The sequence below is a fragment of the Mirounga leonina genome, unplaced genomic scaffold (assembly GCF_011800145.1).
Source record: "Mirounga leonina isolate KUSES-001 unplaced genomic scaffold, KU_Mleo_1.0 Mir_166, whole genome shotgun sequence".
In the NCBI taxonomy this organism is placed as follows: domain Eukaryota; kingdom Metazoa; phylum Chordata; class Mammalia; order Carnivora; family Phocidae; genus Mirounga; species Mirounga leonina.
This window is the reverse complement of record NW_023270418.1, coordinates 27,616,455-27,641,634: the sequence shown is the minus strand read 5'-3', so window position 1 is coordinate 27,641,634 and position 25,180 is coordinate 27,616,455. Positions and strand designations below refer to the sequence as shown.

Here is a 25,180-nt window from a genome sequence, read left to right as displayed (position 1 = left end):
TCTCTTTGAATATCATTTATTTGTTTTTATCTCTACTCTCCTGAAATCTCAAATATGGGGTGTTAGAACTTTTCATCAAAGCCATATGTATCTTATTCTTTTCACCTCCCACATTGCATTTTCTATCATTTTTCTCAATGCTTGAGTATGATTTTCCTTCTACTTTTTCTTTAAGCTCACTGATTTCCTCATCAGTTATGTCTCATAGCTAGCTGTTACATTCATATATTTAGCTCTTAATTTGTTATGTGATTTCTCATTTCCATTTGATTCATCTTTATAATTTTCATTTCTCTTCTAAAATCTTGTCATTTAAGATTTTATAATTCTGTTCTTTGGATCTACTGTGGGCCTGTGGCTTCTCTTGGATTCCAGTTAATTTTTTTTCCCTTTAAACTCTTGTTTTGATTAAATCCCAGACATTGTGTATGAAAAACTGTAGCGATAACTCGATGCCCAGGATAATGCTATCGTTCTCTTGAAATTTTTACTTTGGTAGAATATCAGATTTGGAGAAGCTCACTTTAGTACAATCTGTAACCAAGCTGATTCAGGCCCAAGCATCAGCCTATGAGAGGGAAGGCCCATTTTTGCTCACCTTTACCGTTAGGATGTAGCCCTTGTAGAGAACAAAACAGAAAATTCTGGGTGTTTATGAGTTTCTCACACTTCAGTGAGCCTGAGCTCCAATTAATTGTCTTTACAACCCAAAAGAATACTGGACGCTCTTCTCAGCTTCTTAATCTCTCATCTGCTGTTTGTGATTCAGAAAATGCATCTGGGAGAAAAGCTATGTCAAAAGCCTGGAATTATCTTGTCTTCAACCCTGGAATCTTGGCTCCTTAAATCTTAGCTTCCTTAAATCCTAGATCTCAGATACCCTCCAACAGATGGTGTTTTAAAATTTTGGCTTGCTTTTGTTGTGTTCTTTCTAAGAACCTAGTCCTTAATTGTTGAAAATGGAAACTTATTTCCATATTTTTAACCACCACCAAAATCAATCAATATATAGCTAACTTGTATTCAACCCCCAGGTAAGTATTTTCAACTGCCTAATAGATATCTCTACTTTAATGTCTCATAATTATCTCAAATTCAATTTATCCAAAACAGAACTTATCATTCAATCCTGCTGTGTCTTCTACATTTTGTATCACTGTAGGTATCACTCAATCCAGGAACTGGGGATTCTTTTTTTTCCTTTATAACTTATGTCTAATCAGTCATCATAGCTAAAATTTACCCTCTTTTTCATTGCTTGTCTGACTCATTGCAATAGTTATCCATTACTCTCTCTCACACTCCAGCTGTTCTTATCAAATTTATCCTTTCTAATGCATTCCCACCTAATTAATATTTTTTCCTCAAAATAAATCCAAGTCTGTCATTCCCTACTTAAAAACTTAAGGGCTTCCCACTATCTGCAAGATATGGTTCAGTACAATACAGTCATCAGTCCATCAATCTTTGATGATTTGAATTAGCACCTGGCTTCTTACCTCTCCAATTTTCACTTGACCTATTCCTTCCTGTCATTGTGTTTTAATGATATATATTTATTTTAGCTACTGAAATATACTATGATCTTTTCCACATTTTGATTTTTGCATGAGCTAATTTCATTTGAAATGTCTTCCCACCTTCCAGTCTGCTTTGTAAACTAGGATTAATCCCCTGCTGAGAGGCTGTATCCATCATAAAGCTTTATTCCCTCTCCCTCTTATTTTCCAACAAAAGGATTGTTATCTCCTGTGCTACTTCAATTTTTTTCATACTTCTGTTAATATATGTATCACACTGTATCACACAACTGATGAAACCTCTTGAAATTTAAATTATATTATATTGTAATATATAATAATTTTAAAAATTAGTTTATAATTTAAATTTTAAATGTGCTTCTGTTTGTTTATTTCCTACCTTGTCTTTCAAGAGGTTTCATCAGTTGTTACCTAATATTATAAAAAGATTTCATGGGTCTAAGAATTTCAGTGCTTAGCTTATGTCTATCAGTTCAACACATACTGAGTCTTCTGTGTGCCAATGACTATATTAAACTCAGGAGTATCAAAGATTAAGGGACCTCAACACAAAGAGTTTTTGTTTTAGGGAAAGAAACAAAGAGGTAACAAATCAAGACTAGGCAGTGTGATACATATATTAACAGAAGTATGAAAAAAACTAATGATGTATGGTGATTAATATAACATAATAAAATAAAATAAAGGGCAATGAGGACTTTTACATTGGCAGGATATGTATCTCATTTTATAATATAGGAAATAGTTAAAAATAAAAGCCTTTTGAGTCAGCCTAAAAAAAAATAAATAAAAAATAAAATAAAAGAGAGCTACATGAACTCAGTGGCATGATTAATACTGCTGAGCAAGGCTCTCTGAAGTTCTGTTCCCTATTAGAAGAGAGGGGGAATCTGAATTCAGAACAGATTTTTGGGAACTTCTCCTTACTACGGAAAAGCAGCTTGAACAGATGATCCAAGCAATGATAAGAAATAAGAAGCCAGGGAAATGAAAGGGAAGAAAGACAGTAGAGACTTTCAGGGCAGAAAGGAACTTTAATGAGGACAGGAGCAGTCAAAGAAAAACAATGAAGGGATTATGAGTTGGATGCAGGTAGAAGCTAGTTCAGGTAGAAGAACTCATACTGAAATGTACTCTTGTAGGGGCATAAATTATTTAAAGTTTTCCTGAGAATTACATAGTATCGTGCTCCAAGTCTTTATTGCCTGTACTCTAGAGACAATCACAAATCTTTCTTTATGGTCTCTTACAAAAGCTCTATTAGGGAGAGTTGACAGCTTCAGAGTTAGACAGAGTTGACAGGTTCAGAGTACCTAGAAAATAAATTTTTCCTGTAATAATATATTTAAATAGGGGAAAGCTTTCTACTTGGAGCCTACAAAAATATGTGCAGAGAAATTTTTGAATACCAAGAAGAAAAATCCAACTTGTTTGTATTTTCTTTTGCACAAAATCTGTGGGCTTTGTAGCAGCCTTGTTATACAGATATCATGCCCACATCAGGTATGAGCACCAGGAAAAATCTCACATTTCTAAGGTTTTTAAAAAGTGCTCTCAGCTTCCTCTGTAACAGCTGTGAGAGTATCTTCATTATGATGATGACTCTGAAAAAAAAAATTAACCTCTTATAAGTCATATCATGCTTCCTAAGATCATACATGTAACAAATACTTAGTTTTTAAAAAAATAAAAAGTGCTGATGTTTATAGAATAAAATTTTAAAGTACCATGTGTCCTCTTGGTGTCCCAACTATACTTCAATCCACTTTCTTAATTCCTACTAGACATTCGTAACTTTTTTTTTTTTTAAAGTAGGCTCCACATCCAGTGTGGCACCCAACGTGGGGCTTGAACTCACAACCCTGAGATCAAGACCCAACCCCAAATCAACAGTTGGATGTTTAACCAACCGAGCCACCCAGGTGCCCCAGACACTTGTGACTTTTTGGCATACTTCCAAACCTTAACAACAAAAAATTCTTCTTGACTATGAACAGATGCCAGCACCCCAAAGGTTACCTTGTCATGATATTTCCCATTACCCATTTCTTCCTTCCAAAAGTAACTTGTGATTTTGACCTTTAGGTAATTAATCTTTTCTTTTCTTTCCAGTTTTACTAGCTTGCATCTCTCTATAAACATTATAATTCAGCTTTAGTTTTGCCTGGTTTCAAACTTCATCTGAATGGAATCATAAAGTAGGCATTCTTTGGGTCTGACTTTCTATATTTAACATTATATATGGGAGAGTCATCCATGTTGTTAAGTATAGGTATAGTTCATTTTAATTACTATGTAGAATTTTATTAGAGTAATATACTCAATATATTCACCCATTTGCAGTGTTTCCACTTTGGGACTATTATGAATATATTGGTATTTTCATGGAAGTGTATCTTAGTACATATGTACACATATTTCTGTTGGGTATATACTAAAAACTAAAATTACTGGGACGCCTTGGTGGCTCAGTTGGTTAAGCGTCTGCCTTCAGCTCGGGTCATGATCCCACGGTCCTGGGATCGAGTTCCGCATCAGGCTCCTTGCTCAGCAGGGAGCCTGCTTCTCCCTCTGCCTGCCACTCCTTCTGCTTGTACTTTCTCTCTAGCAAATATATAAAATCTTTAAAAAAATAAAAAATAAATAAAATTACTGATAGGGTATGTGCAACTTTCCATAATGATGCCCCAAAAGTTTTCAAAGCTGTAATAATTTATATTCCAAGTAGGAGGGAGAGGTTTCTTTTATCCATCGGCATTATCATCACTTAGAATTGTACTTTGAAACTTAATCATTCTGTTAGGAAATGAATATCTCAGTGTAGTTTTATTTTAATGTTATTATTGAAATGGTTGGATTTATGCCGAATACCTTGCTATTAGTTTCCTATAGGTCTTGTGTTTTTTTATGTTCCTCCTTTGCCTATTAATACTTTCTGCATATTATCTTAATTTCTTTGTTATCTTACTATATTTTTTGAGTGTTCTTAGTGTCATTAGTCTAGGAATTAGAATGTGCATCTTAATTTATCACAAACTGCTTCAGGTGCGTGCTACTTTAATTCCAGTAAAATATAGAAACTTCGTTCTCATGTAGCTCTATTACTTCCACCTTCCTTTATGCTATTATTGTCATATATATTACACCTACATGTTATATACTCAACAATACAGTGTTTTTAATTTTATAATCTTATCTCTTAAAATTTCAGAGGAAAAAGGAGACAATATATATCTATAGAACAGGGGCTGGCAAACTCTGGAATATGGACCCAATCCGTTTCACTACCTGTTTTGGAAAGTTTAACTGGAACAAAATCATATCCGTTCATTTATATATTGTCTATGGCTGCTTTCATGCTATAAGGTAAAGCTGAGTAGTTGTGACAGATGGAATTAAGGTTGATAATAACATGACTTTAAAATAAAATTATTTTGGACTATCTGGGTGGGCCCAGTGCAATTTATGCAACTGTCTTTTCAATCAGTTAAGAGAAGCACAAAAGGTATATTTATATTGTTTTTTTATAGTCATCTCCAATAATTACCTTTACTGATGGCTCTGTATTTCTTCATGTGTTTTTGAGTTCCATCTGATATCACCTCTTTTTAAAGAACTTCCTTTAGTGTTTCTTGTAAGGCAGTTCTCCCAGCCATGCATTCTCTGTCTGCTCACCTGTGTGTGTCTTTATTTGCCTTCTGTGTTTGAATGTTAGTTAAAGGATACAGAATTCATGCTTGACTGTTTTCCTCCAACACTCTGATGTGCCATCTCATTGCCTTCAGGCCTCTATTGTTTCTGATGAGAAGTCAGCTGTTAATCTCACTGTGGTTCTATTGTACAGGAAATCATTTTTCTCTTGCTGCTTTTAAGATTTTCTCTCTCTTTTTTAGTTCAGTTTGGTTCTCAGGTGTCTAGGAGTGAATCTCTTTGTGATTATTCTAATTGGAGATTATTGAGCTTCTTACATATGCAGAATAATATTTTTCATAAAATTTGGGAAAATTTTGGCCACTATTTCTTCAAGCATTTTTCCTGTTCCCTCATTTTCTGGGTTTCTTATACATACGTTGGTGTACTGGATGGTGTCCCAAAGATCTCTGAGGCACTATTAATTTTTCTTCAGTTTCCTGTTGTTCTTCAGATCGGATGATCTATATCATTCTATCATGTTTGCTAATTTTGTCTTCTGTCAGCACAAATCTGCTATTCAGACCCTCTGGTGAGTTTTTCATTTTGGCAACTGTATTTCTACTAGAGAATTTCCATTTAGTTCTTTTTAATAATTAGCATCTCTTTTATTTATATTATTATTTATAAAAAAATTAATAGCTTTATTGAGGTATAACTGATATCCAAAGAACTGTACATATTTAATGGGTGCAATTAGACAAATTTAAATATATGTAAATACCATGATACCATCACCACAATCAAGGTAATAGACATTCATACTCTTATTTGATGAATCATTATCATCATTTTTAATGTTAATGTTAATTAACATGTTCATTTTTTAACATTTTTTCTTTAGTTCTTTAAAGTCTCTGTTTGTGAAGCCCAACATTTGTCATTCTCTTCCTCCAAAAAACTGTAGCTACTGACTGCTTTTTTTCAGGTGTATATGTCACCATTTCCTATTCTTTGCATGTCATATTTTTGTTGTTGTTGAAAAATGGGTATTTTAGACAATATAGTGTAGTGACTCTGGATTCTGATTCCCTTATCTTCCCCCCAGAATGGTTGTTATTACTGCCTTTTGTGACTTGCCTGTACTAATTTTGTGGAGTCTGTGTCCCTTGCAGTGTGTGGCCTTTGATATATCTACTTATGTTTTTCATTTTTTTAAATTCATGTTTTTATTTTTAAGACTGGTTTAATGGGGCTCTCCCCTGGTCAGCATAAGTAGTCAGCCAATGACTGGTCAGAGGCTTTGCTTAAACACCATGTTAAGGGCCACACTGTGTCCCCTTAAAGTTCATATGTTAAAGTCCTAACTCCCAGTGCCTCAGAATGTGACTGTATTTGGAGATAGAGTCCTTAAAACAGTAATGAAGTAATAATAACTCATTAGGGTGGGCTTTAACCCAATCCAAATACTTACTAGTTTTACATGTAAAGATCATTGTTTATAATTTATACATACCTAAATATATATCTATATTTACATAGATATAGATATATATTTATTTGTTAATTGTCTTTCTTCTCCACTGAAGAGGAAACTTCCTGATGTTAGGGATGTTGTCTTGTTAATCATTGCATCCTTAGTGCCTATTATAATGCCTAGTAAATAGTAGGCCCTCCATAAATATTTGTGAAAGAATGAATGAATGTAGATATCTAGTTTCTTTTTTTTTTTTTTCTTGAAAGAGAAAGAGAGAGCACAGCATGCAAGAGTGGGGTGGAGAGGGGCACAGAAAGAGAGAGAGAGAATCTTAAGCAGGCTCCACACCCAGTGCAGAGCCCTACGCAGGCTTTGATCTCATGACCCTGAGATCATGACCTGATCAGAAATCAAGAGTTGGACGCTTAACCAACTGAGCTACCCAGGTACCCTGATATCTAGTTTTTTTTAAAGCTTGTATAAAATAATCATTCTCATAAACTTTTGTAGTACTGTGTATTATTACAACATTTAGGAATGTTATCAAACTTGTCATTACACTTCTAGGAATCAAATACCTACAGAAATACTAGTCGTACATGTAAAGATCATTGTTTATAATAAAAAAAAAAACTGGAAAAAAACTAAAGACGCAGCAAGAAAAAATGTCAAAATAAATACTAAGGAAAAGTATGATGCTACTAAAAGGTATTGCTTTGTTTTACAATGAAAAGATGTTTATGATAGTTGGGAAAAATCATGTGACAAACAATATGAATATGATCACACAATTAGTAAACAAGAAAACTGTATAGTGTGTGTGTTTGTGTCTTTTTGTTTAGATTTGGATGGGTGGGTATGATGAGGACTACAGTAAGAGGACAATAACTTTTTACTCTATAATTTTACTTTATAGTTTCATGTATTACTTTCATAACTTTATAAACAATAAAAATAAGGGAAAATTTTAAAGGAAATATGGTGACATATTCCATTTTCATGAGTTCTAACATACTGTATTATCTTCTTATAGATTGTATGTGCTAGAAATCAGCATCTCTTGATTTGCCAGAGTAGATAAACACTTACCAAACCAATACAGCCAAAGATTGAGTATGTTAATGCAATAGAAAATTCCAAGGGGTAAGACATCAGTAAAATCCGTGAAACTTCCCTTCCAAGTTTCTGAAACCAGAAAATAGGGAGAAATCTTGCATTATCTTTAATAAGTATAATATAAATATGTTCACAGAAGGAGCTCCTACTATGAGAGTCAAGGAAAATAGGAAAAATAAATAAGCTGCTTTCACCATTCGACTTCCCTAGTCATCTCTACTACTTTGCCTTCCACTCCACTTTTCCTACCCTTAATTCCCCCAGCTCATTATCTTCAGCTTTCACTGGTGGTCTTCATCACTCAGCATTCTTGTCTCACTTCTTACAACTCTTCATTCTCATTATTCTCTTCATGACAGAGTCTCTATCTGTTGGGGTTAATGTAGAGCATGAAATCATCCATAATACCTGGCTTGCTAAAATGTAACACAGAGGCCACTGGGGGTGAGGGAAGGTTTCGGAGAAGGGCGTAGGCCTTTGGAATGCTGAGGCCTGCGTGACCACTCTGCCATAGGAATGCCGTGGGGAGTTGCCTTCCCTGAAGCCTTCTTAGCCCAAACAGCTGCCCTGTGATCTAAGAGGTGTATGCACTGTCCCCTAGGCTATGTTTAGCAGAACTTGTAGAACACGCAGATTAGCATATCATATCATTCCCATAAACAGATCCTCCTAGTTGCAGTAAGACCCCTTGTCACACATCACATGCTTGAGAAACAGTGATCAAGATCTATGATTATCCTGAAGGACCAATAAAAGTGGGAGAATAGAAGGGCAAAGGGTCTTCATCTCTGAGCACTGACCCCCTTGCCTTCTCCTCTCTTTCACAGCGAAGTTTGGAGTCATTGTTCATCCGTTGGTACAGGGATTGCTGGCCATTCCCGGCATCTATCCAAGCTCTTCGGTCAATAAGATTTGACTCTATCTCCAGTGATAAGATAGCTACTAAGGGATTTTTATCAAGCAATTCTCATGTATTAAAACAATTGTTACTAATTACAGACTTACTGAAATTTGTATGTGCAGTGATAAAAATCTCACATAGAAATTGCTGTAACATGATGTGGAAGGATGAGTAAATCCTCAAACAACATCTCACTTGGAAGTATGCAGTGATTATGATTTTGATGGGATAATAAAGCAGATCCCTTCTGTTGTGATCAGAAAGATATTTTCAACTACATATCAGGATGAATGATATTGGTCCTAATCCTGAAAATAAATGTAGTTTTTGTGCTGGCTATAGAAAGACAAGAATGATATTCAGACCTGGAAAGAATAACATTACATTCTCTCTCCTTCAATTCTTTCTCTTCCACCTTTTCCGTTTTTGGGTTTATTTAATATCTTTTATGCAAGAAACTATTAGGTGGTAGGGAGTAGACAGTAAGAATGAAATGACAAAAAATTCCTGCTTTCTCAAGGTTTATATTCAAGTAGAAAAGACAGAAAGATAATATAAGGTAACATATAATAAGGTTAAATATGTCAGAATGGATAAAAACTTGCTCAGGAATTTTAGGGGACAGGAGGTTTGCCCTAAGCCATTCATATCCAGGAAGGCTTCATAATGAGGTAAGACATTGTAAATAAGAGTAAGATTGAGAAAAATGGAGGGAAGCAACATTCTAAGCAGCTTTAAATTTTCATTTACTAGTTTTTTTGTAACTTATCTTGCTCCAGAAAAAAATGTAATAGCATAAATTAAAAGTGTGACAAAATAATTAAGAAATGGAGACATAAAATAGAAACAATAATAAAGTTAAAATACATATCACATGACCTGTGGTTTGATAATGTGAAGAAAAAAATGAATGCAAGAATGAACATGTAAGAAAATGATAAAGCAAGTTTAACTCAGGTATAGGGAGTATATGATAGTACCAGGAGGCTAAAGAAAAGGCTATAGGGGGTGTGAAATATCAAGTTACCTTATCAGAATTCTGATAAGGTAATTGTGTTTCTGCCAATTTTGTTGGCAGAAACACAATTGTAGCATTTTAGCTGAGAAGTACTGGTGACCTCTTTGTTGCCAAGATTGTAAAAAGTCATTTTGTCCACATTCCTTAACTTGTATTTGTTAGTGTTATTCTCAAATTCTGCCCCTGAAAATAGCAAGGTATCTGCCAGAGAAGTTCAAAGAGGCAAACAACGGAGAGAGTGACTGAGTTCTCGACAGGCGATTTAAGCCTTTGAGTCCAGCACAAGCCCGTTTCTTGCTTAAGTCAATTTGGGTTGTATTTCCCATCACTTACAACTAAGAGAGTCCTAGTTAATAAAAATTAAAGTGAATAATAAGCAAGCAATAATTGGTAATTGGGAGATAGTGGAGAGAAGGGTGAAGGATTACATCAAGGTTTTCAGCTTTAGAGGCTGAAATAAGGGAGTCTTGCAGCACTGTACTTTTGAGGAGGCAAACTTTTCCCATTTTATATCTGTTGAATTTGAGATGGTGACAACAGAAGCATATCGAAGTGGAAACATCAAGCTGGCCATTAGAAGAACAGGCCCGGAGTCTGGGAGGCAAACAGTTTCACAGGTACGTGTTGGCACTTTCTCTACTGACACATAAAGAAACTCAGGAATAGGGAAGTTGAGAAACTTGTCCACAGGGTCACATTCAGTGAGTCCTGAAGACAGTGTTTGAACAAAGTCAGTCTGGTTCTGGATTTAGAATATCAACCATTTTGCTCTAAGATAAGTATGTTTCAGAGGCATGCACTTTTTGGGATAGCTGAACCTACCTGGGGACACTGATAACTTGATGAGTTTGTGGGTTTAGCCAAGCAGCTTGCTTATATTAGAAAAGCTGGCATTTGGAAAATCTTGTAAAATGTTGGCTGCCTTAGTAAATGTAGAACAGGATTCTATAATCCCTCTAAGAGAAGATTGTGGGTTAGAGCTGTAGGTCTAATATATAAGTTCATTCATGTAATTAATCACCACAAACAAAACTGAAACTTGTGCATTTGGGAGACTGTGAAATTGATCGTTAATACTGAGTTCAGATAAATACAGTCTACAGTGGTTTGTAATACTGTTTGCAAAAGGAGAGTCCTGGAAATTATGCCATTATTATCTTAAACTGATGATTATAAGCTTATGAATAAGAGTGGTCAGCTCAATATAATTTGGAACAATCCTCCACTTAATAACCTAATTCTTCTTCCTTATCTCTGCTGCCAAAATTAGAACTGAAGATTCCCAGAATGAATTTCCAGGGAAAATGGAGAATTTTCTTACAGTGTATAGGGAAAATCTGATGCATACTTATTTAGATCAATCCATCATTCATTACACACAATCCCTTTTGGGGTACTATTGCATCTTCTCTCATCCTTTCATTGTCCTCTAGGCTTTTGTTCTTCATGCTTGGATTCCTTCGACTGATGGCCCCTTTACAATATAGTGCAGGTATAGAGAGAGGAAAGTTGAGGAAGGGGGAGCAGGAAGATTATGCCTCATCTACAATGAGTCTTCTCATTAGAATTATTTTTGAATTAAAACTTTCAAGTTGCTATTTTTTGTTTTGTTGTTCAACAATAAAGAGGAGCTCTACTCTAATGTATTCTCATTTGAATGTCCTTTGCAGCACTAATATTCTGTAATTCTGAATTTAAAGCCAACACAATTGAAATAAATCAGTTGTGATATCAGTAAAGACAGTCACATTTACTGGAGAATATTACTATCTTAAGAAGAAATACAGTTACTTCTCTGGTACAAAGTATGTGATTGGATATTTAATTAAATGGAAACAAGACAGGTTCACGCACATGTAGCATTTGAACACATAAAAAAAATTCATGTGAGACACAAAAATAAGCTGTGTATGGGGGTGCCTGGGTGGCTCAGTTGGTTGAGCATCCAACTCTTGCTTTTGGTTCAGGGTCATGATCTTAGGGTCTTGGGATGGAGTCCCACATTGGGCTCCATGATCAATGGGGAGTCTGCTTGAGGACATTCTCTCTCCCTCTCCCTCTGCCTCTCCCCCTACTTGCGCTCTCTCTCTCTCTTTCTAAAATAAATAAATAAATCTTTAAAAAAATAGGCTGTGTATGAAAAGCTCTGTGTTAAACCAGAAATTACCAGGTGTCTACAATTCCAAATATATGCATCAGTAACAGAATTCTTTTGTTGATTTTGGGAATGGTTTTAGGGTCTAGGATCATACATTTATTTCATTAAGAGAATCATCAGTGACCCCATGCCTAATGCATATACATTTATCACTGAAGTCTTCACATTATCTACTTGCTTTATTTCAATTGGGCATGTCAGGAATTCAAACATTCTATTAATATTTACCAAAAAATCATGTTAGAATTACTTCTGGGGGCGCCTGGGTGGCTCAGTTGGTTAAGCAACTGCCTTCGGCTCAGGTCATGATCCCGGAGTCCCGGGATCGAGTCCCATATCAGGCTTCCTGCTCAGCAGGGAGTCTGCTTCTCCCTCTGACCCTCCTCCCTCTCATGCTCTCTGTCTCTCATTCTCTCTCTCGCAAATAAATTAAAAAAAAAAAAATTACTTCTGAATTGAAACTTTCAATCAAGAGCTTACTACTTAAAGCAAAGAATTTCTTGAAGACTAATAAAAGTCTTATTTTACCTCCAAAGGCTTTAAAACCTTGGAAGAGAATTGTTTGAATGGTCACTTACTGCTTGTCCATAATTCCTATATGACACGGAATTAAAAGAAGACAACTCAATTGTTGTTAGAATTGATGCAATAACTGCAACAATTATGCAGAAGATGTTCATGATCAAAGCAAATGTAATCTGAAAAGAAGATACATGGTAAGCTTGTTATATTCTGAATAAACAGTTTGTATTGCTGAAAAAAAAATCATTTCGTCAAAACTCTGATCTAGTTTCTGAAGCTTTAGAGGTGCTGGAATGTTTGCCATTAGAATAAAATATTTTCCTGGTTTACATGAAACCCAGTTAATCTGGAGGGACCAGTGAAATATCACATCAGTAAGCATCAATCTTCCATTTGGGCAAAAAAATGTATTTTACAATCTTCTGAGTCATATGGAAGAAAGATTGTTAAGATGGGATTTGAACAAAAGGAGATCCACTGTAAAATGGAAAAAGAAAAAAAAAGATGGAAAATGACTGCTTGTAGAAACAAGCCAAATAAGATTCAATGATTTTTAATCCAGGATTTTCATTCTCTAGGGAAATCCATCAATATCTTTGGATATGTTTTTATCTGTACAATTGTGAGATCAGACTCATTGATTTCTTAGCTCTAAGAGTCTAAGATTTTTTTCTTTCCAATATCTTATCTATACCATAGATGGATCTTCTGGACAGATCCTTTATCTTATAAGATATAATCCTGTTCCCAAACTAGGTAGTTAGGAAAATGAAGTTTTACAGTAATATTTTATCTATATATAAAGGCATTATTAGGTCCTATTAAATTTTTTCACTAGTAAAGTTCATACAATGTTAAAATAAGGTAGAATACCAAACAAAAAAACCCCTGTATTTAAATTTAGAACTTTTACATAATGATTCTAATTAATATAGAAAGTTTGTCTACATTAAGTTATGTGCTCCTAGGGGCGGCTGGGTGGCTCAGTTGGTTAAGCGACTGCCTTCGGCTCAGGTCATGATCCTGGAGTCCCAGGATCGAGTCCCGCATCGGGCTCCCTGTTCAGCAGGGAGTCTGCTTCTCCCTCTGACTCTCCCCCCTCTCATGCTCTCTCTAGCTCATTCTCTCTCTCAAATAAATAAAATCTTTTAAAAAAAAAAGTTATGTGCTCCTAGATTTTCACTTAATTATTTTAAAAGTAGGGTAGATGCCTTCATTGCTTAGGTACTCACTAAAACCTACTTAGCTTTGTGACAAGTGATTTCTAGGATACCTGAAGCATCTCCACTTACCAGGCCTTGAGTTGGATGCCTTACTACTCTTATTATGGAGACTCCTGCAATGATAAACTGGATATAAAAACATATTTATAAATACTCATTGATAATGCTCATAAACTTAAGATGTATTTTTAACAACTCCCTCTTCCAGGTCAGTTATTTTTAGAATACCAAGAGTAACAAAATATAAAGAAGTTTCAGTAGAAGGGGTCAGGACAAGTTTCCATCATATAGTCATGAACTGAAAGCTAATAGCTGGGTCCCTAATCACAGAAACATAGGGGACAGTGGGCAGAATTCAGCTTGTGGTATATACCAAAGATGACTTAAAGAGTCCTGAATCAGGGGCCAAGTTTGCTTATATCTGTGCATGCTTTTTGAACTCATTTGATTATCATTTCAAATGCTATCCTTCCTAATAAAATGAAGCCATTGATTGCAATTTTTGTATACATATCCAAATGTGAAAAAAGTGGTTCATGAGTCTATTCCAAATTGTGTTTGTACAAAATATATCTCTTGAGACTGTGGCCATTATTAAAGTAATAACTGTAATTCATGTTTTTGCGTTTTTTTAAAAGAGTTTCCATTATTTCACACCAGGTTACTTTGTCTATTTCCCAGAAGTGTAAAGTTATGCCATATTGTTTGAAGGTGAGCTGCATACTTCCCTTGGAACATTCCTTTTGCCTTATCTGTTTTAGCGGATTTTCCAAAGATCTAAGTCAAATGATAATCTGTGGAAAAACAGCACTCATGCTATACCATTTATAGGAAGGCCAAACCTTAAAGCTTACTAACTCCTCCAGGATAACTTAAATTTACACACACAGCACTTCATTCTATAATAAAAGCTGAGATTTCTAAGGAGGTACACAGTGAAAGGAAGAACATAAAGTTGAATTATAAACTGGAGTGCGCTGTAGCTAGATTACCAAACCATGTGCTTCACAAAATGCCTTTCAAAGTTTATGGCAGTTTTGCATTGGATTAAATTTAACTGAAATTTTAGATAATTTATTCTAGGAGCTACACATGCTATTTTTATAACATGTACAATTAAACACTGAGGGACATGAATCATTATCTGGATTTTGTCTGCAAATTCACTATTGTTTTCTAAAGCAATGCTCTGACAATTGTGAGCCAATGTATAAAGGCAGAGGATCTCCTAGGGGCCACTGCTTTCTCTGTAGCCCTCTCAAGTGGTGGCCATTTTCTCTCCTAGCCCTTATACCTTTCCTCTCCTCCAGCTTTGAATCAAATGTCATCAGATTCTATCACCACTATCCAGCCTGGTTGAAGTCATCAACTGATGACTTGGTCACTCTAGTCTTGGTGATTTTAATTTCTGTCTCACTCTCTCTCTAACACCTCTTAAACCTTGGTGTGATTGTGATCCTTCTAATACCTGGGTCTTCTGTTTCTTTGAATTTCTCTTCTCTAATCCTCTGACCCCATCCTAGCTCAGTCACTCACTCCCATATTCATTCTCTTGTGCTTCTTTCTGCCAATAAGGATGACATCTTTCAAATCTCATTTCCAAGTATCCCACTATGACCACCAGCTTCTATCTTTCTACATCATGTCCTGTAGTATCACAACTTTAACAGTTCTTTGAACCCATCTGGATCTATAATCAAGCCCCTCACCTCTCTGTTATATTCTCTACTTTACCAGCTTAAATTTCATGGTTAACTATTACATTCACTTATATACACTTTCAACTCCTTTGCACTGTTCTTGTTTGATCACAGATGCATGGTTAAACCCAAATCCTGATTAAATGCAGTTCTGCTTCTCACTGAATGCCTGAACCCATGCAGCCAAACAGGACTTGAGAAAGACACACAACCATCTTGACCCATATCTCACTACACACATTCTGTTCCTAAAGCTTAAGTGAGCTCTTAATCTTAGTGAAAGTCTAACTACTTTTCCACAATGCACACACTCTCTTTTTCTAGGTGACTATTTCATAGCCTCTCTTCAAACAACCAATTCATTATCCCATTCTCCTTCTCAGCTCATGATCTGGCTCCTTAATTCACTGAGGTATTTGAAACCATTGGAAGAAAAGTTCTACAAGCTCCCAATATCCCATCTACCTACCTATCAAAATTTGTCCTTTCTCTGTTTCTCCACCTTTCCATCCTGTTACCCACCTTGGATAATTCTTTCTTATGAGGGCTATCCTATACTTTGTAGGATATTTAACCATATCCTTGGCTTCGGCCTACTGGATGCCTACCCTAGCTGTGAAAACCAAAAATGTCTCCAGGCATCACCAAATGTCCTCTGAGGGGCAAAACCACCTCTAATTGAGATCCACTGCTAGAGATGAACTGTCCATGAACCTAAGTATTTGTGTATTAAAATTCATCACCTCTTGCCTACCCCAGTACAGGATTCTAATAATTCCTCCTTCCCTCCATTTATTTCATATTGATTTTCCCTCTTCTGGCTCAGTCCCCTCAGTAAAAGACATGATACTTCCAACTTACTGAAACAAATAAGCAAACCTTGTCTTGATCCAAACTTCCTCCCACTACTACTTCATTTCTCAATGCCATATTACACCAGAGTCCTTAAAGGAGTTTTATTTGCTGTCTCTATAGTCTTCTCCTCCCATTATTTCTTAAACCAACTCCAGTCAGGTTTTGCTTCACCATTCCACTGAAACTACTTGTCAAGTTTATTGCTAACTCCAATGGTCAATTCTCAGCCTTATTTGGCAAAATAACAGAATTTAATATAGTTTATCTTTCCCTATTTGTTCACTCAGCTTTGAGGATGCCATACTTTTCAAATTTTCCTACTAACTTATGGCTGTCTAGAAACCACAGAAGAATGCAGGTAATGACAAATTTAGAAAATGTGTGAGTAGGCACATTGTGTGAAGAAGGTAAGGATCCTAAATATGAAAATTAACCATGCTAATGGATATTATGGTTAAGATTCTTTGTCTTTCACATATCTAAAGACAATCCAACCTATGGTTGTCATTGTGTATTCCCTCCTGTATCCACATTTCTTGTAACAGCACTGGTAAGTTAAAGGTACTAAAAAAACATGTGTTGAAAAAAAGAATTTGATTTTGAATAAATTACCAACATGGGATTTACTTAACTGTTCCCTATCTTCCACTAGTGGCATGAATAGTATTTATTGAATGATTAAATCATATAAATATATTCTACTCACAATAATTCCCCATAAAGCACATCCTGTTTTGTAAGTTATAGGTTCATATGTCCCAAAGACTCCTCTAATTTGTCCCATATACAAAATCAATAGGAAATACCACATGAAAACATGAAATATGCCAATCATAATCTGGAGAGCCTGTGAGAAGAAAATGATATTAGTACCCAAACCATGTAATTTATAACATTATTCCAGTAAGTGTTAACTATAAGAAATATTCAATACTTTTATGAAAGATAAAAGGTAAATAGCAATGCACTTACCATGTATTTTCTGGACTGGTTAGCCCCAAAGGAAAGCCCTAACCAGGAAGTACTGAGGTTTACCAAATAGGAGTCAACCATTCGTGGAGCATCAGACTGTTCAATAATAATTCTAGTCAATTCTCCCATAAAATAGTTGACAATCTGACTCTTAATACTGGCTATCTTCCCTACCTATCAAGTAATGGCATGAAAGGAGAATACTGAAGGTATTTGGGGGGAAATATGGTTACTAATCTATATGGATGCAGGAAACCATGTATCCAATATATTCTTGTATATTAGTAATTATTAAGGTTGAACTACTTTTTGCATCTTTTTGAAGGTTTACCTCTGCCTTCAAGGTATATTTGGTATGTATCTTTATCACAAGCATGCTGGTGTGAGGTACAGTTCAACACAGAGATACAAAGAATATCCAATGTAGACTTGCTTGTACAAGGTCTTCCTATTGGATAGGGGATGAGTTGGTGGAGGGGTGAATTATTACCCAACTTTAATTTGTAAGAAGATAATTATAATCCAAGTAAATATGTGCCAGTAAATTTATTTCTCAATTTATATGTGGACTAATATTTCATATACTGAATCACATTTTTAATTACTGTTTAAAAATTTCAGAGGATTGGGGCACCTGGCTGGCTCAGTCGGTAAAGCATGTGATGCTTGATCTCAGGGTCATGAGTTCAAGCCCCATGTCGGGTGTGGAGCCTACTTAATAAAAAAAAAAAAAAAAAAAAGTAAAAATTTCAGAGGATACACTATTTTTACTTAATATAAACTTTAATAGAAAGCTATTTAATGCTTTAACTTTAATAGTTCCAGCTCTTTGTAAAGTAGTCTAAAAACACATAAATGCAACCAGCTAATATTAAAGATACATTTTAGAGAATTCTCTTTTATTATAGAAAGACGACTTTTTCAGTAACAATCTTATGCATTTTTATAGATTTAGAATTTTAGATTTCCTCTGCATCGAATTTGGAAAAACGGCATTATCTTCAGAGATTCTTTGGATTTGATTGGGAGAAAATCCTCTACTAGATAGCAAAATCCTTGAGAGCCTGGACTTTAGTTATCTCACTGTTGTCACCAGCCTCTAAAAGTGGGAACCCAGTAAATATCTCTTGAATAAGCACATCAGAATGAAGGACATTAATCCCACATGACTTTTCCAACTCTTAAGTGAGCCTGAAAAATAGTGTCTCCCTTTATAATTGGCGGTTGTCCTATATAATACTATGAAATATCCAAGTAAACAAAGCTTGAAAAGAACTCTATAAGAAAGCAAGGTTGCTAGTGTGTGGAGAAGAACAAGATGGGTTTTCTTATTTAAAAATCGTTCTTAATCTCGAGCCAATGAATGGCATTTCAGGAGGTCATAGGCCTCTTCTCCACACACAAAAATATGAGTGCAAAGGATTACAATATATACATGAAGCTGGGGAGAAGATCCAGAGCTTTCTTCCTATGTCTGAAGGGGTCTGTGACTCCAAAGAGATTAAGAACCTCTGCTGAACAGTCAGGTGGGAGACAATCTACACAGCGGCCAAGTTCAAAGGAAAAGTTCACATCCGGTGGAAAAGTTCCTTTTCTTTCAGATGTGAAAGAGCATGATCTTCAAAATTCCTTGGTGTTTATTAAGAGATAGCTAAGCTCTCTGTTTATAATTGAAGAGACAAATTAATAATCATTAAATTACACAGACATCAATACAGTAATTGAAAGAGATCAGCAAGAGATCTCTCTCCCAGTTTAAAAAAAATACTTCTTTTTCTTTTATTCCTTTTTGGGATTTATCGACTACCCTATGTATGTTGGTTTAGTCAGTATGCTCCTATCTGAGCGCATATTTGTGTATGAAGAGACATGAGATCAGTTAAAATTTGTAGAAGGCAATCAGTATTTAAAAAAAACATTTTTTGGGTGAAGGGGAGTGGGAGATACAGGGAGATTCCAGTTATGGAATGAATAAGTCATAGAAATAAAAGCTACAGCAAAAGGAATACAGTCAATGATCTTGTTATAGCATTGTATGGTGATAGATGGTAGCTACGTTTGTGATGAGCACAGCATAATGTATAAAGATGTCGAATCACTATGTTGTATACCTGAAACTGAGGTAACATTGTGTGTCAACTATACTCAAAAAATTTTTTTAAACCCATTTTTGACTTAACCAAGTATGCCCCTCTCCAGATTCAAGAATAATCCTCAGTAAATTGAAATATTCCTGAATTTAGTCAAAGTGAAGTCTTACTTACCCCTAAAACAAGACTATCTGCTGTAGAGATTTTTGAACACATACACGGAGCCATACTACCAGCATTTCCTCTAGATGATTATGCTTCTAATCTTTGGTGATATTTTTATTAGCAAACTTCTACAAAACAATACAAAACAAGTATACACACTTTGCTCAAAAGAAAATACGTAAGTTTGATTGTTTCCCTACTGTTTTACAACTACCTCCCCAAACTCTGAAGCAATTGCTTTCTTCTTTCTGTGCCTAATTTTGTAAAGGCATCAGCTTGCATCTACCTGTTCTGAATAATGGCCTCCATAAGTGAAAACCCTCTCTCTACAGCTAAAAGGTACAGGCATATTACAGTTATTTTCTCTGAGTAGTAAACAGTGGCTCTGGATGATAAAGTATGAACACTTAGGGAACAGTGTTAGAGAATTTTCAGTAAAGCTTTTAACAACTTCCTTGCAATTCATAATCAGTTCAATGCAATTCATAATGCCATGTTTGCATTTCAAAACCAAGTTCTTGTACTTAAATTCATCATGGGCTCGTGATTTTTTTTTTTTTCTGTCACATACTTGCTATCTAGTTCTTCTTTATGTGAAAGAACTTTTTCTGCCATCAGACAACTTACCAAAGTTGCTTCTACAATCCTAAAGTCTTCTCCTAGGGGTTCTTTTGTTGTTATCCGCCCCCTCCCCATTATTCCTGCATTTCTGGTGTTCAGAAAACCTGGCTAATAGCTATTAACTATATCCTTTGTGGATATGACATTACACTGTTCTACATCTTCTAACAGATCTTACTTAGGTCAGTAACATGAATCATGCCACTTAGCCAGGTGATCATCTAATGGATGATATTAAACCCTGAATCTCGGTCCTTTCGAAAGGAGGGTTTGAGTAAATGACTGCTCATTCCCTATACCCTTGAAATCTCATGATTTGATTATTTTAATGCATCTTTGGTTTCTAAAATTGATTTTTGGTTTCTAAAATTGATTATCTCTTAATTCTATAAAGTACAGAGACAGAAAAAAGCTAGGTAAGAATACAAGAGCTATTGACAGTAGAGAAAACAATATGTTAATAACTTAAGTATAAATAATAAGTTTCATATATTAAACAGCACCTTTGAGAAATGCCAAAGAAAGGGTACAGGCCTAAAGGCACCCAAGATTAAGATTAATCATTCTGTTATGCTTAAATAAAAGACATAGAATTACAGAATTCATATATAAAGTAATGAGGAAGTTATATCTAGATTGCTATTGTCACTTTTGAGAAAAAAGGAAAATAATAAAAAATAATTAGCCCTTTTTTATATGTATAAAAATTCTCACAGTTGATAGTGGAAACACCATGAGTGACTTGGGGAGAATATTTAGCATCACTATAGTGTCCATCAGGCCCCCACCAAAACCATCCCAGGTGAAGTACCAAGAAAAAATAGGTTGCACATGTGTTTAAAATTCTTTAGCTTAATTGATGGAAGAAAATAAGAAATTCTACAATATTGTTTCTGGAATAAATGATGGTCAGAATTTTTTAGAAAAACATTCTACAATACTCTATAACCCAGTTAAGTATCTCATTTTTGTAAAAAAAGAAAAAAAAAAGATAAATTAAAAATAAAAATTAATAATTTGTTTTTATTTTCTGGTGATCTCATCACTAATCCAAAGAGCAGCTGCAGAACAAGCCCTTGGCCCTTATTCCCAACCCTGTCCTCATCCCCTACACTTGCCTTAAAGACAGGAATTCTGGAACAGTCACAGAGAGCTTACTACGTCTAGAAGCCACTTCTCCATCTTTGGCAGAGATGCGACTCCTGTCTTCAGAATAAAGTTCAAACTCTGGCAGGGCCGGTAAAGCCCTTCATGAGCCCTGCCCACTTTCTCGGCCTCATCCAGCCCCTCCCTGGGTTTCTGCCCTAAAGGCTCCAGCAGCAACCTTCTTTGGGAAGCCTTCCCTGCCCCAGTCTGTCAGTACTCCTCTCCCCGCTCCCCTACATCACAGTGTTGTCTAACTCTGGATGATCAGGACTGGCTCCCAAGGCAGTGTGAGCTCCCGGAAGCCGAGGAATTCATTTCTCCATGTCCCGGGCCAGTCCTGGGCTGCGACCGAGGGGCTCCCACTTGATGAAGCGGACTGGGCTGGGCGCACAGGGGGTGGCTGAGGTCCAGGGTCTGCACAAGGATGGACCGGGCAGGAGAGGGAAGGTGGGGGGCACCGAATTCTATCTCCGCGCCCCCTTTTCAGCTTTCAACACTTAAGAAATACTGTAAGCAAAGCGACATCATTACCCTTCATTTTACTTGTTCAAGGTCCTAAGGATCGAGTTTCGCCCTCTTGGGTCCAGGCCCAGGCTAAGGGGGCGGAGTCCCGGCGTGGGCCGGTCTCCTTGCCCAGGAGCGCTCCTCCAGCACCCGGTCCAGGTCCTACCGCCAGTGCCCAGGCCCAGATCAAGAGGCAGATGTCAGCGGGCAGCGCCCTCAGGGCCAGGTTCCCAGACGCTGCCGGGCAAGCATCACTGAAGCAGCAAGGAGCCCAGGACCCAGCAGGCCCTCAGGCTCCTCGGGCCACGCGGGCCTCCAACGGCAGCAGCGAAGGCGCTGTCCTCGTGCGCCTGCGCACCCCCTCCTGGTACGGGGCGGGGGCGGGGAAGGCCGTGTGCGCAGACTCACTAGGGCTTTGCGGACCACGTGGTCAGACTCGCGGGAACTACGGCTGGGTGTCTGGAGAAATGGCTTCTCCAAACATCTATTTCTGATATTGGCCCTTCTGGTGCATTCGCTGCAGAGCGACTAGGATCACTGATGAAAAGTCAGCCCCTCACCTTCTCTGTCCTCAGAGGAAAATTGTCGCGCAAATGCATTTTAGGAGGTGTAAATATTGAAAAAGGCAGTTGAGTCAGTGACTACCCTCCACCTTTTTTTTTTTTTTTTAAAGCGTTAGAAGCCGAAGAAGGAAATTAATGAAGAGACTGTTTGGCAAGACACCAGAATGACTTTTTCATCCACCTGCTGAGGTGAGTTTACGTTTCAGTTTATACCTGGCATCAGTTTTCTATTTGATGGGGAGGGTCGTTAAAACTGTGTGTGAAAAGATGTGTAAAGAAGTAGAGGTAGCAGCTGGAAGATACAGAAGGGTCCGATGTGGTAGATGAGGAAGTCGGGGGGTGAACCTCAAGCAAAAACTGTGATCTTAGTTTAACTGGCAAGTACGGGTACCCCTGTTACGCAACTCTCAGGACGTACTGAGGCAGTAAAGTCCCTGGAGAGCAGACATTCCTGCAGCTACTGAATGTTAATGAAGTCTCGTTTGTTCCAGGAAAATTTTGATTGGCATTTTGGGAAAATTGAAATTCAAGCTTGTGCTGTAAGTATTTAGTAAGACATAAATAATAGTAAAACATTAGGGAATAGAGACTGATTTTTCTTTTATAACGAAATTGCCTAAATGATACTAACACCTTTTTTTATCTTTTATTTTTTTGCCAAAGCCAAATTACAATTATATCTTAAAGCCACCGAGATTTTTTATGATCATTTATAGTTCGAAAATCAGTTATAAACTCAATAACTTTATTATTAGCCTCATGGCTAGCTTCCTTATACATTGTGACTGTGCAGCCCCCTCAATTCAAAGAAAAAAAATATGTCCAGGGTGTTCTAATGCCTTTACATTTTGTTTTGGTCATTGTATCACTGAGGATATGAGTTTTAGTTGTAAGTGATAAAACAGTTTAGTTTCTGACATTAGGATTGTTCTTTTCTGCTTTACCTGTCTGTGAGCAGAGAGTAATCTGACAATACTAAGCATTCTGTGTGCTGTAGAAGAACTCACTTGAATGTGTTTTCAACGTCAAGATTATGGAATTAGTAGAAATGAGAGTCAGTTCTGATGAGATGACTCCCTATTGTAACTTGCTACCCTGACTGATTTTGAGAGAAGAGAGCTATCTTTTCCTTTCATCTAAGGTTTACCCAACAGTCTTTGGAAATTAGCTTGGATTTGATGATTTTCTTGGATGGGGACCAAATATGTATTTGTATTTGTTCAGTGAATACAAATACATATTCATATATATTCAGTATGAACATAGACAAGAATAGATGATAAGTCAAACTGTGGGATAGGCAAAGTTCCTTGGCACTTCTTAATTCCTTTGATAATATTACAGATCAATCAACCAGTTTTGCTTTTCTCTATCCCTATAAACTGGGTTTAGAAATTTAGAATTAATTTCATTCTAATTTTTGTCACTTGGTTCTCAAAACTGCTTCCTTCAACAACGGAGAGGCAGTCAGTCATGGTATGACATCCAATATGACTTACTTTTTTTTTTTTTTTTACTTTTACTTTTTGTCATTTAAAATATTTTTCCATGCAGGTTATGTTGTTAATTTCCCTTGACTTGGTTCTAAGAACAACAAAGACATTATGAGGATAACAAAGACATTACTAGGAAATGTGCTGAGACCACTATGTTTGATATAATCAATGTTGTTAAGACCATCGTTGGGGGATCATTATAAGGATTCCGTCGGCTATAAGCCCGCATAAAATATTTTGTCCAAATTGCTGTGAGGAATTGCATTTTACTTATGCACAGGACAAAACAGATACTTCCTCTGTGTAAACATGTTATTCTAGTAAGAAAAATGGAAATAAATCTGTATAACACTGGGGAAACTTAGCAATTGAGTTTATTGTAGGTGTGCAATATGTGTATATTTATATAAAATATAGTATATATGTATATGGATACACATACTTGAACACACACATGTATGTAGTAGATACTCATTTTCATATAGTTAGCGTTATTACATTACTTTAAGGAAATGCTAATTAATAGTTTAAAAATTATTTTGCCCCCCCTTTTTTTGCATTTACTGTGTCCAGGCAATATGTTATGTGCTTTACATGTGTTTAAAGATAAACCCAGATACATCAAAAATTTGAAGAGTTTGAGCAAACATTGACTCGAATTGGGCAACACCAAATTGAAAATGGTTGGGAACACCTCATCAGCAGGAGCTAGGGGAAAGGTTTTTATCTAGAAGATATGGAAGCAAAGCAAGGAAATTATTTGATCGGCTGTAGTTTAGACAGCTGCCTTATTTGAGAGAGCTTAGTTAGCTGTGGTTAGTTGTTCTTAAGTTTAATTTTCTCGGGTTGGAGTGCATTGATTCTGGCTTTGGTTTCGGTTTGCTTATGTAGGCTATTAACGCATTAGAGCCATTCTGGTCTAATGGCCTTCTTGTTTAGCTGCTTTAACACATTGGCTTATCCTACGTAAACTGCACCATTGTTACTATTTTAACTGGTGAAAATACTGAGGCTTGGGGAGGTTAGGGGTCTCGTTCATAGTTACACAGCTTATATATGTGCAAGTGGCGGTTCTAACTCCAGCAATCTGGCTCCAGAATCTGTACCCCTTTGCTTTCTCAGGCCTCCTTCAGGAAGAGCTGTGCTGTCTGACTGTCGCAGAATTGTGTAAAGAATACTGTTGGTGAAATCACAAGGTCTAGGGATGGTTCTCAGCTCCAGTTCTGGCTGTGTATACTCCATTGTACTACTCTTTGACTTTGTTTTCCCCTCTGTCTTACGGTGTAAGTCCCTGACATAAAGCTTTTGATTGCCAGTGCATCCATTTCAAAGGCATCCCTCTCTAATAAATGAATTGTCAGCTGTATGACACAGCTACTAGCGAAACAACTAGAGAAAAAATAGGCCAATCCACCTCAGAAGATTCCCTTTTAGAAAGCTCTCTCTGGTTAACATAGATAACTAACTGCTTGAATGACCTCG

The 25,180-nt window shown here is 36.4% G+C and overlaps 1 protein-coding gene across 1 annotated transcript; it reads right to left on the bottom strand.

Moving 5' to 3' along the window:
• Window positions 1–7,653: 7,653 nt before the first annotated feature.
• On the bottom strand, window positions 7,654–16,988 carry MS4A13 (membrane spanning 4-domains A13). The gene is made up of 4 exons (XM_035012359.1): window positions 16,848–16,988; window positions 13,656–13,712; window positions 12,420–12,539; window positions 7,654–7,833 (listed from the first exon to the last, which is right to left on the bottom strand). Exons 1-4 carry the CDS (start codon window positions 16,974–16,976, stop codon window positions 7,699–7,701), a joined length of 441 nt encoding a protein of 146 aa, XP_034868250.1. The 5' UTR covers window positions 16,977–16,988; the 3' UTR covers window positions 7,654–7,698.
• Window positions 16,989–25,180: the final 8,192 nt, after the last annotated feature.